This window comes from Balaenoptera borealis, assembly GCF_965194805.1.
Source record: "Balaenoptera borealis genome assembly, chromosome: 1".
NCBI lineage: Eukaryota > Metazoa > Chordata > Mammalia > Artiodactyla > Balaenopteridae > Balaenoptera > Balaenoptera borealis.
This window is the reverse complement of record NC_138860.1, coordinates 126,231,705-126,249,662: the sequence shown is the minus strand read 5'-3', so window position 1 is coordinate 126,249,662 and position 17,958 is coordinate 126,231,705. Positions and strand designations below refer to the sequence as shown.

The window sequence follows — 17,958 nt, the reverse complement described above, 5'->3', positions numbered from 1 at the left end:
GGCTGTGTTGGGTCTTCGTTTCTGTGCGAGGGCTTTCTCTAGTTGTGGCAAGTGGGGGCCATCTCTTCATCGCGGTGCGCGGGCCTCTCACTATCGTGGCCTCTCTTGTTGCGGAGCACAGGCTCCAGACGCGCAGGCTCAGTAATTGTGGCTCACGGGCCCAGTTGCTCCATGGTATGTGGGATCTTCCCAGACCAGGGCTCGAACCCGTGTCCCCTGCATTAGCAGGCAGATTCTCAACCACTGCGCCACCAGGGAAGCCCACTGATGGCACTTTTAATAAAGAGAACAAGTAGTTACATTTTTCTCCAAAATTTCAAATTTCCATGTATTGAATATGTGATGAAATAAGGTACATCCATAAGGATTTTTTCACATTAGACACTTCTGGATCAATAATCAAGTTTCTTAAAATTTGGATTAAAAATGTCAGTGCATGGACTTAATATCAGAAGATATTAAATCTAAGCACTTCTGTGGGCAATAGAACTTGACCTTTTCCAAAAACCCATCTCTTCTTCAAATAGGTTCCTGTTTTGGCATAAGTAAAAGTTTTAATAAATATGGAAACGATCACTCTCAACATCAATGTCGTGCTTTGTCAGGCTTATGATTTTAACTGCTACCCCATGCATCACAATTCTAAGATTAAGAAGAGTGACTTGCTTAAATATTTTTGCATCTTACAAATGAATAAGAATATGAAGATCTCACTAGAGAAACGGGCAAAGGGCATATCAAAGCAGTCAGTAAAGAAGAAATAAAAATGGCCAATATATATATAGAAAAATTTGCATATGGAGAAATGCAAACCGAACAACAGTGAGATACCATTTGAACCTGTCACAGTAGAAAAGGATGTGAAGAAAGAGCACTTTGATCCATCGCTGTTGGGAGTGTATATCGTCTTTCTCTGCAATTGGATAGTAGCGTTGACTATTTTTAGGCGATTTGGGATGTCTGCCTGTGGAGAGCATGCGCTCTCATCAGCTTCTTGCAGGTGGAGCTTTTATGGGAAAGGCCTCCCTCCACTGGGGAGGCCCGCGGTTTTCCAGCTCTGTCTGTGCATGTTTGGGAAATTCTGTTTGATTCCAGCTACCGCGTTAGGAATCTCAGTGGGCTGCATACCTGATCCATGTCCTTTATCCAACTTTTATCAGAAATAAGGCTGATGTTTTGATTTCCACTTGTCAGTCTCCTCTCTATTGCTCAGTTAGCCTTGAACTGGGGCTTCCTGACACCCCCAAGAATAACAACAACGGCAAAATAGAATTTGGATATTCAAAAACATGGGCTTGATTAGAAAGATGTGTCAACAAAATTGGATATGATGCAGCAATTCAAAACAATTCATTGATGCACATATTGATACCTGAAGAAAAGATTCTAATATAGCATTCTGCGTATGAACACACTTATTATATATGTACATAGTCTGTTCTTTTCCTCTCTCTTTCTTTCCTCATCCATATTTTCTAAAGCTTCCGTAACTACACAAAATGGGTTAAATACGTGTTTGCTTCTGTATAGGCTGTTTTCACCGCTGTGTTTCCGGTGCTCATGGTGACTGGTGTGTGCTTTCCCTTCTTCTTTTGTCTGTTTCCTTGGTGGGGGGAGCAGGGTCTTGGCCACAGGCAGTACACCTGGAATTGGGTCAGCTTTTCTCTGCTGGACACCTCTTTACATGGATTCTTGCACAGGACCGGCCCCCTTGTGATCTGTGGCTACTGACTCCATCCCTCTCTCTTTTCTGCAGAGCCTCACCTGGTCAGAAAGGAGCTCACCTGTGGGCCCAAATGAGGCGATGGTCATCCTCTTCCTCCAGTGTCCCACGTGGTCTTCTTCCCAGGAAGCAGGATTGATGTCTGAGGAGAGGCAGTGCCTCAGCCATCCTGGGGCCGTTGAGGGTTGGGAGAATTCTCCCACTCAAGAGAATAAAAGCGTAGATACTAACAAGCTCGGGGTGAGCTGGTACACAGAGTTACCTCTAATTCATGGAGATGCCAAAAGCATCATTCGCAATGGCTCCTGGGGAATGGAATTTTCCACACAAGTGAAGTTTCTAGATAACTAGCATTTACTACCTTAAGAACTCATACTATTTTTCTTCATCATTTTTAAAAAAAAATTTATTTATTTATATTTTTGGCTGTGTTGGGTCTTCATTTCTGTGCGAGGGCTTTCTCTAGTTGCGAAAAACGGGGGCCACTCTTCATCGCGGTGCGCGGGCCTCTCACTATCGCGGCCTCTCTTGTTGCGGAGCACAGGCTCCAGGCGCGCAGGCTCAGTAGTTGTGGCTCACGGGCCTAGTTGCTCCGCAGCATGTGGGATCTTCCCAGACCAGGGCTCGAACCCGTGTCCCCTGCATTGGCAGGCAGATTCTCAACCACTGCGCCACCAGGGAAGCCCCCTTCTTCATCATTTTTAGTGGAAATCTTACTGAAGGGCTTTCAATTTATTTCCACAAGCATTCAATATTTTCTTGATGATGCGGTCTCATTCTTATAAAGAACATGTTTTATTGTGCTGTTGAATGGTGATGTTCTCTGAGCACATTGAAACATGTAGTCCCAAAGAGCAGCTCCTGGTTGTACTTTCAAGGCCATGCCTGTGTTTTTTTAGATGATTGGCCTACTTTCCCTGCTGACAGCTGTTCCATCTGACAATCTGTGCGTTCTGGTTGAGACCCTGCTATATTGAAATAGCATTTGGTTGGGAATGGCTCTGATTAGAAGCAAGACTCAGTATCTTGTGGCAGACATTTCTGCCACTGTGAGGCCATTTCCATTGGTTCTGAGTTTGCAGCTGGGTTTCGGCCACTTAGTTATAGTAGTCAGTAGTCTGACCTCTGGTTGAAGGGGCTATTCTTATACTTTGCATCAAGGTTTCTAGTCACCTTTTTGACAACCAAGTTAAAATTCACATTTTCCTTTACAATCAGGCTTCCTTATAGATTAGTGATCACTTATAATTTTAGGAACTGTGGTTCAAACAAATGAAGTCAATTTTCTAATCTCATTGGCAATGAAATGTTTATGAACTTCAGGATCTGTTCCTGAGGCTATGACTGGAAATCAGGAGTTTTTTCTAAAAGAATTTTAAGGGGATAATTGAATGATCAAGCATTCATGTATTTAATAACTCTATTCAACTTAATTAAGAAATTCTCATTGATTTTCCATTGCCTAAAGTATAAAGTGCAATTGTTTTAACATCCTATCATTTAGTTTGGCTGCCTAAAAAACACCCAAAACATAATGGTTTAAAACAAAAAATGTTTCACTATGTTCTATGATTCTGTGGGTCAGTGGGCAGCTCTTTCAGTCTGGGTCATCTTGGCTTGAGTTGAATGGTCTAGGTTGGCCTCACTCACATGTCTGGGATGGCTGGGATGACTAGGCCCTCTCTCCACCAGGTCTTTTATCCCACGGGGGACAGCCTGAGTGTGTCATATGGCAGCAGAAGGTTTTCCAGCAGCAAGAGAAGGAAAACCCCAAAGTACATATATTTTTCAAGCCTCAGCCTGTGTCACATTTACTAATGTCCCATTGGCGAAAGCAAGTCATATTGGCTTGAGAACATGGATACAGGAGGCATGATTCATGGGAATCATTACTGCAATGATCTATCAAAGCATGTACCAAACTATCACTCTAACCCTTCAGTCCCCAAACTGTGGCTCAGGTGCCCTGGGACACCAGAGTGAATTCGCAGGGACTGTTGCAGGATATTTTACAATTTTGAGGGAAACATAATTTTATTCTGTGACTACTGGACATCACAAGAACTACTAGCTTGATGTAGGTCACAATGTCAGTATCATGATGATACATTACTTTTGGTGCTGTTGTATCTTTGCAAAGCTGGATTTTTGGTGGTTGCTGTGATGAAAAGCAAGTACCGCATGAAAATGATTGTGAAGCAGGAAGTGAGGGTAGTGGTGTCCAGTTTGGTTCCAAGATTGCAGAGGTTGTGTGGTGCCCAATGTGTGCATATATACCATTATTAAGTAAATGTGGTTAAGAAATAAGATATCATTTAAAATTTTATGTGTATTACTTTTCAAATATAATTAAGTTGTGAGTACATACAACTTACAAATTTGTTTGGACCTAGCTGCTTAATGAATGGAACTATTAAGTATTTCTTTTGGTCTAGGGGCACTGTGATAAAATTAACTAGACACTAAGGATGCTGTGAACCAGGAAAGGTTGGGAACTGCTGTTCTAAACTCATTTTTTCTTTTTTCTTTTCTTTTCTTTTTTTTTTAACTGCTGATAAAAGAAGAAAGTCAAGAAGCAAAGCTAGTTTTGGGGAAAGGTGAATGGATTCAATTTTGGTTATTGCTGAGTCTGAGGACCTAATGGACCATTCAGGGAAAGACACAGAACTAGGATTCAGATAGGAGATTTGGAATCAAGCTAAATGCATCCCTGAATACTCATGTGCAGGCTCTCTTTCTGATTGCTTTGGATAGTGTATGTACTCAAGAATTAATTGTAAAAGGAAAAGGTAGGATTGCTGAAAGGGAAGGAACCTAAAAACCAAAACTCAAAACCAACCTGTCAAATGTTCTTGGCTTAATATTTTTGCAAATGTTAAATGGATGCATTTAAATTTCTCTCTTATGTCATATTTTATTGCAAAGGGCAGATCTCTAATAGGGAGCCATGAGGTTTATTGTCCTAGAGAAGGAGAAGGTGAGCTCTTGACCTCTTAGCCAGCTATTGCAGAGATAGAGGGTTTGCTAATTACTTTATTTCTCATTTCACACATCACTAGCTGAGCCCAGAAAGCTCAGATCATAAAGAGCTCCCCATCATATAGAGAGGCACCTTGTACACAGTTAAGGCTTAACAGGATTAACATCAAGAAGCAGGAGGATATGATGTAAGAAATATATAGACCCTCTTCTCCCCATACACACATATTTTTTGTCCAAGGAGATTGTGGAAAGGAATAGGAAGAGAAGATAATAATTTGTGTCTTGTGGACTTCCCTGGTGGCACAGTGGTTGAGAATCCGCCTGCCAATGCAGGGGACATGGGTTTGAGCCCTGGTCAGGGAAGATCCCACATACCACGGAGCAACAACTACTGAGCCTGCGCTCTAGAGCCCACGTGCCGCAACTACTGAGCCCATGTGCCACAACTACTGAAGCCCGTGCACCTAAAGCCCATGCTCTGCAACAAGAGAAGCCACCACAATGAGAAGCCCACACACCACAACGAAGAGTAGCCCCCGCTCACTGCAACTAGAGAAAGCCCGTGCACAGCAACAAAGACCCAATGCAGCCAAAAATAAATAAATAAATAAATAAATAAATTAAATCTTAAGAAAAAAAAGATTAAGTTCAATAAATAAATATTTATTGAGTACCTTCTACATACTAAACAAAACTTTCTTTCTTTTGGTTGTGGGGGCCCTTGGCAGTGAAAGCACATATTTTGGGAAACTCGAATACTTCTATATAATTAGATATCTTTGTTAAAAGATTGAGAGTAAGATTAAAAGACAGCTTAGTAATAATGTAGAGAAAAATCCCTACCATAATAGAAACTGCACTATTTTAAGGAAATTAAAAAAAATTAGAAATAGAAATAATATCCACTTCTCTTAAGCAGATGTGGTGAATCTATCCTTGGTGGTCTGACTGTATATTCTGTTATTAATTCGTATTACTCATTCTTTCATCTCTTCATCCATCCATTCATTTGTCCATCATATATTTGTTGAGTACCTGTTATAGGCTCTGTGCCAGGTATTAAACAAATGGATTGGAAAAGTGTTTTCTCCCTAGGGTTTATTGTATAGTTGGGGAGTTGGGAGGGTAGAAGGCTGGCTCATGTGTGTGTGTGCACACGTACACACAGTATGTACAATAAAGGGTAGAGGTATGTAATTTTTCTGGAATTTTAACACTCACACAAAGTCAGGAGATGAGGCCTCAGGATTGTGTAAGGTAGGGCTCTGGAACTGAGATAAATGAATAGAAGTAGAAGCCTTGTAAGACTGCCCAATCCATAGAATAGGAATTAGGAAAATGTGGCTCACCAGCCCAGGAAAGCTGGAGGTAGCATCCTGATTTATCATTCTTGTGGGATGCCAAATTAAAAATTTATATATACACTGATATAGAACCTGAAGTCCGGTAGAGACAAATGGAAATTATTCTCCAGAGATAACCAGAGATCATACATGGGACTCCCAGAGAAACAACTCTGCTGAAGATAAAAAAATTGTAAATCACACAAGGAAAGGAATCACCATGAGAGGAAGGCAGCAGATGCAACTAGGAGGAGAAGTAACACCACAAGAACTGAAGATAGTAGAACTAGATAAAATAGACCTAATACTTATTATATTTAATCTTCTTAAGGCGAAGAAAAAAGGAAAAAGCCCACAGAACAACAGGAGAGTATGAAAAATGAACTGAGAGATTAGAAAAAGAACTAAGAACTTTTGGGAAATAAGCATTGGAATGAAAACTCAATAGTTAGGTTAAATAGTAGATTAGGAATAGTAGAATATAACATTAGTAAATTGGAAGATAGATTTGAGAAAATCACTCAGTACAGTATACAGAGAAGAGATACTGAATCTGAGAGAGAGATTGGACTGAAAAGTTTATACATATATCTAATAGGATCAAAAAGAACAGAATAGAATGGGGACGAGGCAGTATCTGAAAAGAAATGGCTGACAATTTTTAGAATTAAAAAAAAGACATAAGTCTTCAGATTAAAGGTGACTATCAGTCTGGGTCAAGATAAATAAAGCCAAATTTATATCTAGAAACATTGTGGAAAACCTGTAGATCAAAGACAAAGAAAAATCTTAAAGTCTTCCAGAGAGAAGAGACAGAATACTTAAGGACAATTAGACTGATACATAGGGACTTCTTTTTTTTTTCTTTATAAATTTATTTATTTATTTATCTATTTATGGCTGCATTGGGTCTTCATTGCTGCGAGCGGGCTTTCTCTGGTTGCAGGGAGTGGGGGCTACTCTTCGTTGCGGTGCGCGGGCTTCTCATTGTGGTGGCTTCTCTTGTTGCGGAGCACGGGCTCTAGGCACGTGGGCTTCAGTAGTTGCAGCACGTGGGCTCAGTAGTTGTGGCTCACGGGCTTAGTTGCTCTGTGGCATGTGGGATCTTCCCGGACCAGGGCTCGAACCTGTGTCCCCTGCACTGGCAGGTGGATTCTTAACCACTGTGTCACCTAGGGAAGTCCTTCCCTTGGATTTTAAAGGCAGTCTTATTTACCATATAGTTAAGAGCATTCACCCTCCATGTAGTAATTTCCTTTGGCTATTTACCCACCTAACCTGTGAGTAAAGTCTGATCTATCAGCACAGTGGAGAATCAAGGGATGGGGCAGTGAAAGGATGTGTGGCCTGCTCTGTAGTCATCTCTGTTCTGAGATGCACTGGAAGCAACAGCTTTCCCTATCTAGGGGACCTGAGATCCATCAGTGGTCCCCGGTGGGCTTAGAGCAGAGGGGAGGAGCACAATGTACAAAAACAAATATTTTATACACATTTCAGGAACATTTCTGTAATGTAAGCCTTGTGGCTTTGGATACCATCAGTATGCTAATGATTTTTAAAGTCAAATCTATAACCCAAACACCTCCCCTGAATTTGACACTTGTATATCCACTACGTAGCAAATATTTTTGAGTTCCCATTAACTACTGGACACTAGGCTAGATCTTGGATAAACACTGATGAACACAATCCCCAGGTTCCTATCCTCATGGAGTTAGTGAAGGAGAGAGTTAAGCAAGTAAATTCACACGGGAATGTATCTTTCTAAAGGTTGGCTGGTACTTTGGGGGAAAAGAGATGGGTGCCACAAGAGAAAATGGTGTGAGAGATGGCTTCACGTCCAGTGGTCAGGAAAGGCCTCTCCAAGGAAGTAACACCCTTAGGCTGGGACTGAAGGATGTGGAGGTATCTGAGCCAGGGATATATTGGGGAGACTGAAGCAGATGGAATGACGGCTTTGACATGGGAAAGATCTGGCAAGTTTGAGAGACTAAAAGATGGTCAGTGTGGCTGGAATGTTTGCGTAAGTGAACTTTTTTTTTTAATGGTGGCAATAAATCAAGGCAGCCAGTTGGGGAGGGGTGCTGGGAGAGGAGGCATATCAGAGGTGACTTTGAGCTAGTCTGAGGAGCCCAGATTTATATATGAAAACTCTGGCTTTTTCTAAAACATCATTTTTTCCCCTCATGTAAATTTTGTCTGTACGATTATCTGTCATCTGACCAAGGAAATAGTTAAATACTTGCTCTAGGTAAGTATTCGAAGATTATGTGAAAGTGAAAATGCTTTCTCTGATTAATCTTGTTCAGTCATCTGATTGTAGGAGAACATTTTGTGTTGCACGGTTATTTGTGTGCTAGCCGACTTCTGACCTGGGTTATTTGGTATTCACAACAAGTAATGAGACAGTTTGTGTGCTTGAAAAAGCAGAGTGGGAAAAACTATTACAATTTTATAAATAACTCTTGGTTCTTCTGTAGTGTTCCCTTTGTTCAAATAGTGCTGTTTAAAAAAATCAGAGATTCTCATTTATGAAGTCTAGTCTGATTTTCCTAATTATTTTAAATCTTACTATGATCCATTAACGTGTTGTACCATCATTAATTCAATTCATCCATAGTTACAACATTTTGCATTGCTATGTCTATCTTAACTGTCATCAAATTCCTTTGACCGAAGGACTTTGTTTTTCTTTATGCACCAAGCTTTACCCTTTTCTTAGTCTTGGTGTCTTCTATCTGAAGATGTTTTTCATTGTTTCAAGAGCATTAGATATACTTCGTAGAGCCCAATTTTTAAGAGCACCATAGTATGGCTTAGCAGTATAGTGGAAATAGCATTGGCCTTAGTGTTGAAGTTGGGCAAACCTGGGTGTGAATTCCAACCCCACTGTTGACTTAGCTATGTCATCTTTGGTTAGTTACATAAACTTTTGAATCTTACTTTTCTCATGTGTAGAATGGAGATAATGATCTCTTCCTCAAAGAGTTGACAGGATTAAATGAATGGACGTGTGTAAAACATAGTACAGTGCCTATCACTTGGTAGGCGCGCAACTGTGTATGTGGTCTTTGGCAGACTACTTAGAATTGTATTACAAATAGTGGACATAGATTTGCTTGGTTCTTCTGTGTTCTTCTACCTAGTCCCTTTGTGTCCAAGGATACATCTATTTCTCATTTGGGATAGAGGAAAAGTTGCTGTGTGGCACAAGGCTGGCTGTGGCTAGGAGGGAGAAGCAGACGGTCACACTCTCTTGGTCTGAAGGCTCTGCAGCTGTGGTGGGCTCCTAAGGGAAGTCCAGGCCAGGGTTTAAGTAAAAGGTTCCAACCGTGGGGAAGAAAGTGTGGTTGGAAGCTAAATTGAAACGTGCAATCCAGGGCTATAATCAAGAAGCCAGGTCATTCATTCAGAAAACACTGATTGAGAAACTGCCATGTGTCAGGCCCTATGCTAAGCCCTGAGTTCACCAAAGTGACCAAACCACAGTGCCATGGGGCTTCTGGTGTAGAGGGGAGCCCCACAATGATGCTGCAGTGAGGTAAGTGCTGTCATAGTGGTGCTAAGCGGGGAAACGGTACAGGGGTCTGGGAGTTTGAAGGAGATAGGACCAGTTATACTTCCAGAAGAGGGATGGGAGACAAAGAGTTTAAGGAACCCACATCTGAGCCAAGAATGAAATCAGTAGTTTAACAATAACAAGGATGGGAAGGTAAGTTGTGGGTCAAATGGTGAAGAACGGGTTCCAAATTGATGTTTCTGGTCCTTAAAGGGACCACACAAGGAACCAAGGAAGTGAGATGCTGAGGTTCGTTCTGACAGTACTTGGGGGATGCTCCCTGGAGGGTTGAACACTGTTCAAAGAGCAGAGGGATGCTGCCTGATCCAACAGAGGGCTGAGAACTTGACCTTGCTTTCATTAACTTGAAGCACAAATGATTCAAATGATTCTAGTGACTTGAAAGAGTTCCTACGTAATTTCTGTTGGATGTAGCCCAGAGCAGGATAAGATTTACCTAGAGAGTAATCAAAATTTCTGCTGATTTTATGGGATAGGAGAAACGGCAGTGAACCACTTACTTTTTTTACCCTGGAAATTCTAGTGGACTGCCGTGCTTGGGAATAGTTTTGAAACTTGGCTAAGTATTCTAAATCTTAACTGGAAATCTCACCAAAAATTTTGTTTTGGTGGTTGTGAGGGTTCAGAGTTTATATAAACTGGGCTGTTCTGTTCACCTTGTCTGACAGTGTCTGGCTGTACAGAGGTAGCATGAATGTGCCTCCAGATGCTGATATGTCAGAGAGCACATCGCTCATCTGTGGGAGCTGGGAAATAGTCATTTGTTCAGTTCTGGTGTGGTATTCTATTCATCTCCTTTCCTTTAAAATGCACTCTCAGAAGACCCATTGCTGTGACTGTCTGGGGGAAGATGCAGCTGGGAGAGTTATACTGGAGAGACTAGAGGTATTTGCCATCTTTCTCTGCAGCCAAGATTTGTCAGGTTGGTTTCCTAGTGAGGATTCAGTTGAGAATAAGCAGCAATGCTAACTGGTGTTGACATTATGATTTCAGAATAACTGTGTTCCAAAATGTTCTCAAGTATTGTAATTCTGGGAAAGTGAGGATTTATATAGGTAATACTTCACTGATTTTGTACTACAGTTTATTCCTATAATTCATACGGTTTCCCATTCCTACAGTTCACAGACAGAACTATTTAAGTCAGTAAAAATCTGGAAATTATTTGCAGAGTGAGGCAGAAGGTACTCACTTTTAATTTTAATAATTATTAAAATTATTAAATTTAATTACTAAAACCTGTGAACATAATTAAAAATCATCAGGGGATTTGCTCAGAGGCAAAGAATATACAAATCAATTTTCACTGCAAAGTAAAGGAGCTGTTACAGTGGAGGATTACTGGACTGAATGTCAATATTATGACATAGTATGAGTGTGTTTCGTGTTTGGTAATTGCAATCATTGTTGCTTTTGTTGTGGTCATCCATTTACAATGCTTGGTGTCAGTCTATTTTATCTCTTGTAAAAATAAAATACAGTGTGTGTGTGTGAAAAAAATAAAAAAGAAAAGCATGCAAAAAATAAATAAAGTGAGACTCCTATAGACAGCAATAGACAGCATATAGATGGATCTTGTTTTTGTTTTTTGTTTGTTTTGATTTTTAATCAACTCAGCCACTCTATGTCTTTTGAATGGGGAATCCAATCATTTATATTTTCAGTAATTATTGATAGGGAAGGACATACTATTGCCATTAAAAATGTTTTCTGTATATCTTGTAATTATTTTGTCCTCCTTTTCTTCGTTTGCTGCCTTCTTTGATTGATTTTTTTTGTAGTGACATGCCTTGATTCCTTTCTTTTTTTTTCTTTAAATACATTTATTTATTTATTTAAAAAAAATCACCATTTGAGCATCTCTCACCTTTCTGATTGTTGCATAGTAAACTCTGTTATCTGGATTGTTGACTTAATCCACTGTTTTGGGATGATTTGTTATGCAGCAATAGATAACTGAAACTGGATCAAATAGTTCATGACGGGCAGCTGGTGTCTTGTTGAGCACTTATTCTCAACTGGCCCAGTAGTTAAGAGCTGTTTCTTTCTTTTTTTTTTTTCTTAATTAAAAAAAAATTGAAGTTTAGTTGATTTACAATGTTATGTTAATTTCTGGTGTATAGCAAAGTGATTCAGTTATACATATGTATCTATATCTATATTATTTTTCAGATTCTTTTCTATTATAGTTCATTACAAGATATTGAATATAGTTGCCTATGCTATACAGTAGGACCTCGTTGCTTATTTTATATATACTAGTGTGTATCTGCTGATCCCAAAGGGACTGTTTCTTAAAAGGTGAGTAGTTACCAGCAGAGGAGGGTCCTAGGGGTCTTTGTCATGATTCTTTTATTAGGGCTTGCCAGCAACTCCATACTGTGCCTTTATTAACCACAGACACTTGGAGTTCCCTGGATTTACTGGTGATGAGCAGTAAATAGAAGGAGGGAGTGCATCAAAACTTGGACCTCCTGCAGAGACGTTTTTTCCTTTTTGTTTAACTGTAGTCACCATGCTGTACATTACATTCCCAAGACTCACTTATAACTGAAAGTTTATACCTTTTGTCCACAACTTCTCCTGTCTCTGGCACCTGTTTGTATCTAATCTATAGTTTGTTTCTTTTAAATGAAAAAAAATTTTTTTTAGATTCTACATATAAGTGAGATCATGTGGTATTTGTCTTTTTTTGTCTGATTTATTTCACTTAGCATAATGCACTCAAAGTCCATTCATGTTGTCACAAACAGCAAGATTTCATTCTCTTTTTATGGCTGAGTAATATTTATATATATATATATATATTGCACATCTTCTTTATCCATTCGTCTTTCTATAGGCACTTAGGTTGCTTCCATATCTTGGCTATTGTGAATAATGCTTCATTGAACATGGGGTGCATAAATCTTTTTGATGAGTGTTTTTGTTCCTTTGGATAAATACTCAGAAGTGGAATTACTGGATCATATGATAGTTCTGTTTTTAAATTTTTGATGAAACTCCATACTGTTTTCTGTAGTGGGTGCTGCAGAGACTGCTTTAATTCTGGGCTCCGCTCAAAACTAGCAGCCTAAGGGTTATTCGGTAAAATGATCAGAGCAGCACACCCAGATGTGGTATTAGTTCCTCCAATCCAAAACAAAGCTGAATTGCTTTCCAGGGCTTATAATTTCTACCCACCCTGGCAGTTTATGAAAATCCCCATTCCTTTCCACCCTTACCCATGCTTGTTATTCACACCCTTACCCATGCTTGTTATTGCCATGCGTTTTAGTGTTTACCAATCTGTTGGGTGTAAAATAAAACCTCACTGTGGTGTTAATGCCTTTACTGATTACTAATGAGGCTGAACATCTTTTTTACATATTTATAATTTTTGTCCCCTCTCTTTTGAGACATTTGTTTGTGAATATTATCCATCTTTCTACTGGATTATTTATCTTTCTTAAAGCTCTTTCGATGATATTTATCTATTTTGAGTAGAATCCTCATTTGCTTGCTTGCTTGCTTTTGGCTAGAAAGAAGAAAATGGTGAGCTTATGGGGAAGAAGATTCTCATACCAACGGGGCCCCTGGTATTTCTCTGGCAGCTATTTTCCCTCTCCATTTACTTCTTGCCTCATTGAAGACAGTAGTGAACTTTCCCCAGGACTCTGTCACCTCACCTTTCCTCCCATAGGTTGCTTGAGGAGTGCGGGGTGGGGGATGGGTGAGGGTGAGAGGGCGTGCAGGGGGAGGAGACATACCCTGATCCCTGGAATCTTCTATTTCTCTTTGTCCAGTCACTATTTCAAACGTTGCCTTGAAGTGGCGTTCCCTCCTTTGAGCGCCGCTGGTTCTTAACATTCATCTGCTGTTCATTTTGTTAGTTTCGGAGTGGGCAAGGGCCTGGGCTCTGGCTTCATTTTGCCATTTTACCCTGGGAGTCTCTGAGGTAACTTTTTAAGGCTGCCCTGAATGTTCATTTTACACTGATTTCCTCAGGGTAACAGTGGGTAACAATGTTGGAGACAAGAGATGATTTTTACCCTTGACTCGGTGTTTCCCTGGGAGGGCTCTGCCCATTGATGCAAAACTCCCCTGAAAGATGGTAGAAATGGATGTCACATGCCACAAACTGGACCGTGTAAAAATGAAACCTTTCCCTTCCCCCATAACTGAAAATTTCTAGCCTGAACCCCTATCTTGTCTAAAGCAGAAATCTTACTCCCAACATTTAGAAATAAACTCAGGTACTTCTGACATTTTTCTTACCCATTTCAGGTTTAAGCTCAGTCAAATTTAGGAGTTTCAAACAGCACCTTCTACAGCTTTCTTATCCCTGGAGTTGCTGCTAAGCTTGGCTTGGGGAGGGGCGCAAATGCCATCCCAAATAAGTGGGAGAGCTCTGTGTGTCTAGGTCTTTGTTCTTGTCCCCTGAGAAAGTGCTTATCTTGTTGAGCCTTTGGCGACCCCATCCGTGCCAGCATCCACAGAGTTTTTACCCATTTCCCATCCAGTCTTTAGCCTCTCGGTCCAAGCCCGCATCCTCTCATTCCTGGCTGTGTGATTAGTTTTTCATTGTTGCGTAACAAATGGCCGCAAACCTAGTGGCATAAAATAACACGTGTCGGGCTGAGCCCCGCAGGCCTGCAAGCCCTGTAATTGCCCAGCCGCCAAGACTGAAGAAAGAGCCAGGAGTTAGCGACAGAGACATCAATGGTTTATTGGATAGGGGATCTTACACGTCTGAAGCGAGGTCCTGGAGTGACACCCCACCATGTACAGCAGACAGCAGGCAGGACACGGCAGCAGTCTCGGTCTTCGCTACTGGGGGTAGGAAGGTTACCAGTTTTAGGGGGAATTGACATCAGGTTGCCTCATCAATTACCAGGGAAACCATCAGAGCGGCATGTCCCTCACCTCCCCTTTGATAAACCATCACAGTGGAGACGCTCTGATCTAAAGATTAGAACGATCACTAGCTGGGGCTGTGGCCGGGGGCAAACATGAAGGCAGTTACTGATTAGGCTCTATGATTAAGAGGGGAGGTCAGTCAGGTGAGTAGGCTGTAGGTGAGGCAGGCACTGGTCAAGCAGGGGATGTACAGAGAGCAAGAGAACAGCCATCTTGAGTGGCCTGTTTGCACAAGATCCATATATTATCTAACAATTTCTATGGGTCACAAGTCCAGGCACAGTTTAGCTGGGCCCACTGCTCAGTGTCTTACAAGGCTGAACTCAAGAGGTCAGCCAGGCTGTATTCTCACCTGGAGGTTCTGGGGAGACATCTGCTTCTAAGCTCATTCAGGCTGTTGGCAGAATTTATTTTCTTGTGGTTTTATGACCGAGGTCCTCATTTTCTTGGTACCTGCCAGCCAGGGTCCACTCTCAGCATCTAGTGCTGCCCCCAGGTCCTTGCCATGTGGCCCTCTCACAGGCCCTCCTCAAACATGGCTTTTTGCTTCTTCAAGATGAATAGAAGAAGCTTTCACTGCCAGTCTCTCCCTACAAGGAAGGCCTTTTAAAGGACTCACCTGATTAGGCCAGGCCCACCCAGGATAATCTCCCTCTTGATTAACTCAAAGTCAACAGACTAGGCACCTTAATTACATCTTCATGTGGTACATATATACAATGGAATATTACTCAGCCATTAAAAAGAATGAAGTAATGCCATTTGCAGCAACATAGATGAACCTAGAGATTGTCATATTGAGTGAAGTAAGTCAGACAGAGAAAGAGAAATATCGAATGATATCACTTATAAGTGGACTCTAAAAAGAAATGATACAAATGAACTTATTTACAATACAGAAACAGACTCACAGACTTAGAGAATGAACTTATGGTTACAAGGGGGGAAGGGTGGGAGGAAGGGATAGTTAGGGAGTTTGGGACTGACATGTACACACTGCTGTAGTTAAAATGGATAACCAACAAGGACCTACTGTATAGCACAGGGAACTCTGCTCAATATTATGTAACAACCTAAATGGGAAAGAATTTGGAAAAGAATATACATGTATATGTATTACGGAATCACGTTGCTGTACACCTGAAACGAACACAACATTGTTAATCAACTATACTCCAATATAAAATAAAAAGTAAAAAAAAATCTCCCCCAAATTACATCTTCAAATTACCTTCACTTTCGTTACATAAAACAACATAATCCCAGTTGTAAAATATCATTATATTCACAAGTGTTACCCACACTCAAGGGGAGGTGAGAATACAGGGCAGACACAATGGGATGGGAATCTTGGGATTATCTCAGAATTCTGCCAGCTCCACTGTGGGACCCTTGGGGCTTAGTTCTCTCTGTCTGCTAACTTCTGTGTCTCTCTTGGGGTCTGAGGCATAGGAATTTCGGATGCTTTGCTATCCCACTCAGGGACTGAGAGGAAACTCAGGGCTCTTTCCAGCCCTGCCAAGCAGCCCACCATTTTTGTCAGTACTGGGGGGTTTCAGATATTTAGGCTTAAAGGGAAAACCACCTCCCTTTCATCCCACAAGTCCCTGGACTGACAGGGCAAAGAACAGGACTCTCATATAATTTCTATTTTTTTTTGCTTTTTTTTCCAAACTCTTGCCACCCATTCCAATCCACAAAGGTTTATTTGCTCTCGCCATTTGTGGATGGGGGAAGGATGGAAGAGATGGATGATTAAATAGTCTATTGCTTATGGCAGGAACTCAGCTCTGCAAGTTTAAAAGCTAAAAATTAACTTCTTTTCTTCCTATTTGAATTTCAACTATGGTCTAAGCTTTCCTGGGGCAGCAGAGGCCAGGATTAGTTTAAAGAGGTGGTGGGAGCTATAGGGTAAACCGAAGGATTGCAAGGCCATCTCAAGGCTCCCCTTCCCCTGTTATATATGAATTAATACTCCATGTACACAGTAGTTCCCAAAACAGTCTAGGTTTTCTGAATCATCCTGAGAATTGGATTAGTTCCATGTTAATTTTTATGCCTCATCTACTGTATTCTTTATCTATGAAACCCCAGAGAAGGGAAAATTGAAACAGTTCTAGAAATTAACAAAATGTTAATTAAGTTTCTGCCTGCTGAGGGGAAAGCTGAAGTTGGCAGTGTTTCAGAGAAAATAAAGGACTCATGCTTATACTTATTAAGGGTATTACTCAAGTGAAATAATTGGAAGTCAATATAAGCCCCAAGGCTTAGTGAACATAAAGAATGGTTCTGGGTTGGAATAAAAATAAATGGGTAAAAAGATGTGTCCAAAAAGCAGCTGGTACTTCTCACCAGAATAGTAGTGTTAGGATAATTTTACACTCAGCTGCTAACCACCATTTCCCTCCATCTCCAACTCTTAATGCCCAGGCTTGATTGTCATGTAAATAATCTGCTAAACTTGTGGCATTAATGCAACTCATGGAAAAATCTCAAAGGAGAACACAGTGACCTTGGTTGGCCTGCTTTCTCAAAGCCAGATGGAGACCTTGTCAGCTATTAATTCCCCAGGCAGAGCTTCCTGGGTATTGCTCTTCTTACTTTCCTGTTTCTGTCTTCCTGACTGCCCTTTTCATGTTTTTTTCATCTGTTTCCAAAGGCATAGGACTATCTCAGACAAAGTCTGTCTCATTTCCACATAGCTCATGTCAGAATGCTCATTTCCTACTGATTTTTAAATTACTTCTTTTTCTTTTGAATTTATCTTTGCTTAACATGGGTAGTAATACTTTTCTTTTTTTTTTGGTGGAAGAACAGATCCCCAGCATCTTAACATGAACACCTGGAACACAGTAGCTGCTCATATTGTTGATAATATGAACACATCAAGGAAATATTTATCTACTTACCTATCTCCTTGCTAGATGGTGACCACCTTGTAGGTAAGGATCTGTTTCGTCCATTTTTGGATCCTGGTACCACACACTGCCTGGCACATAGTACGTTCTCAAGCAAAGTGTACTGAATAAATGAATAATAACCAGGGGTCTACTGATGTATCTCAGCACACTGCAAAAGGAATAATGAGCTCTGATGCTATAATTTAAGAGTAGAGTATCAAAGAAATACGTAAGGAAAGGTTGCCGAGTTGGTCTTCCAACAATTACTGGGAAATTGAACAGAAGAAAGATGTAACGAGGAATAATTTTTAAGAAACTACAGGTGAGGCCTCTCCTTTTCCAAGATGGCCCACACTCTGTCTATGGAGTGTGGTATCTCTCTCAATAAATTTACTTCTTACCTAGGGGAAAAAAAAAAAAGAAAGAAAGAAGCTACAGGTCAGTGTTCTCACTATGCAATCTTCTTTTTTTTAAAAAAATTATTTTATTGATTTATTTGGCTGCATTGGGTCTTCATTGCTGCGTGCGGGC

General features: G+C 40.7%; 1 protein-coding gene across 5 annotated transcripts in view; it reads left to right on the top strand.

Annotated features, from left to right (window-relative positions):
- LOC309611445 (uncharacterized protein) overlaps positions 1-17,958 on the top strand; it is a 118,103-nt gene that overhangs the window by 39,786 nt on the left and 60,359 nt on the right. The window contains exon 4 of one of the 5 annotated variants that reach the window (XM_082356000.1): positions 1,757-3,999. The exons of 3 other annotated variants lie outside the window; for them this stretch is intronic. In XM_082356000.1, coding sequence (XP_082212126.1) covers positions 1,757-1,800 — 44 coding nt within the window. In that variant the 3' untranslated portion in view covers positions 1,801-3,999. Of the gene's footprint in view, positions 1-1,756; positions 4,000-8,045; positions 17,470-17,958 lie in introns of those variants that run through there. One more of the 5 variants, XR_014234530.1, reaches the window with a different exon arrangement.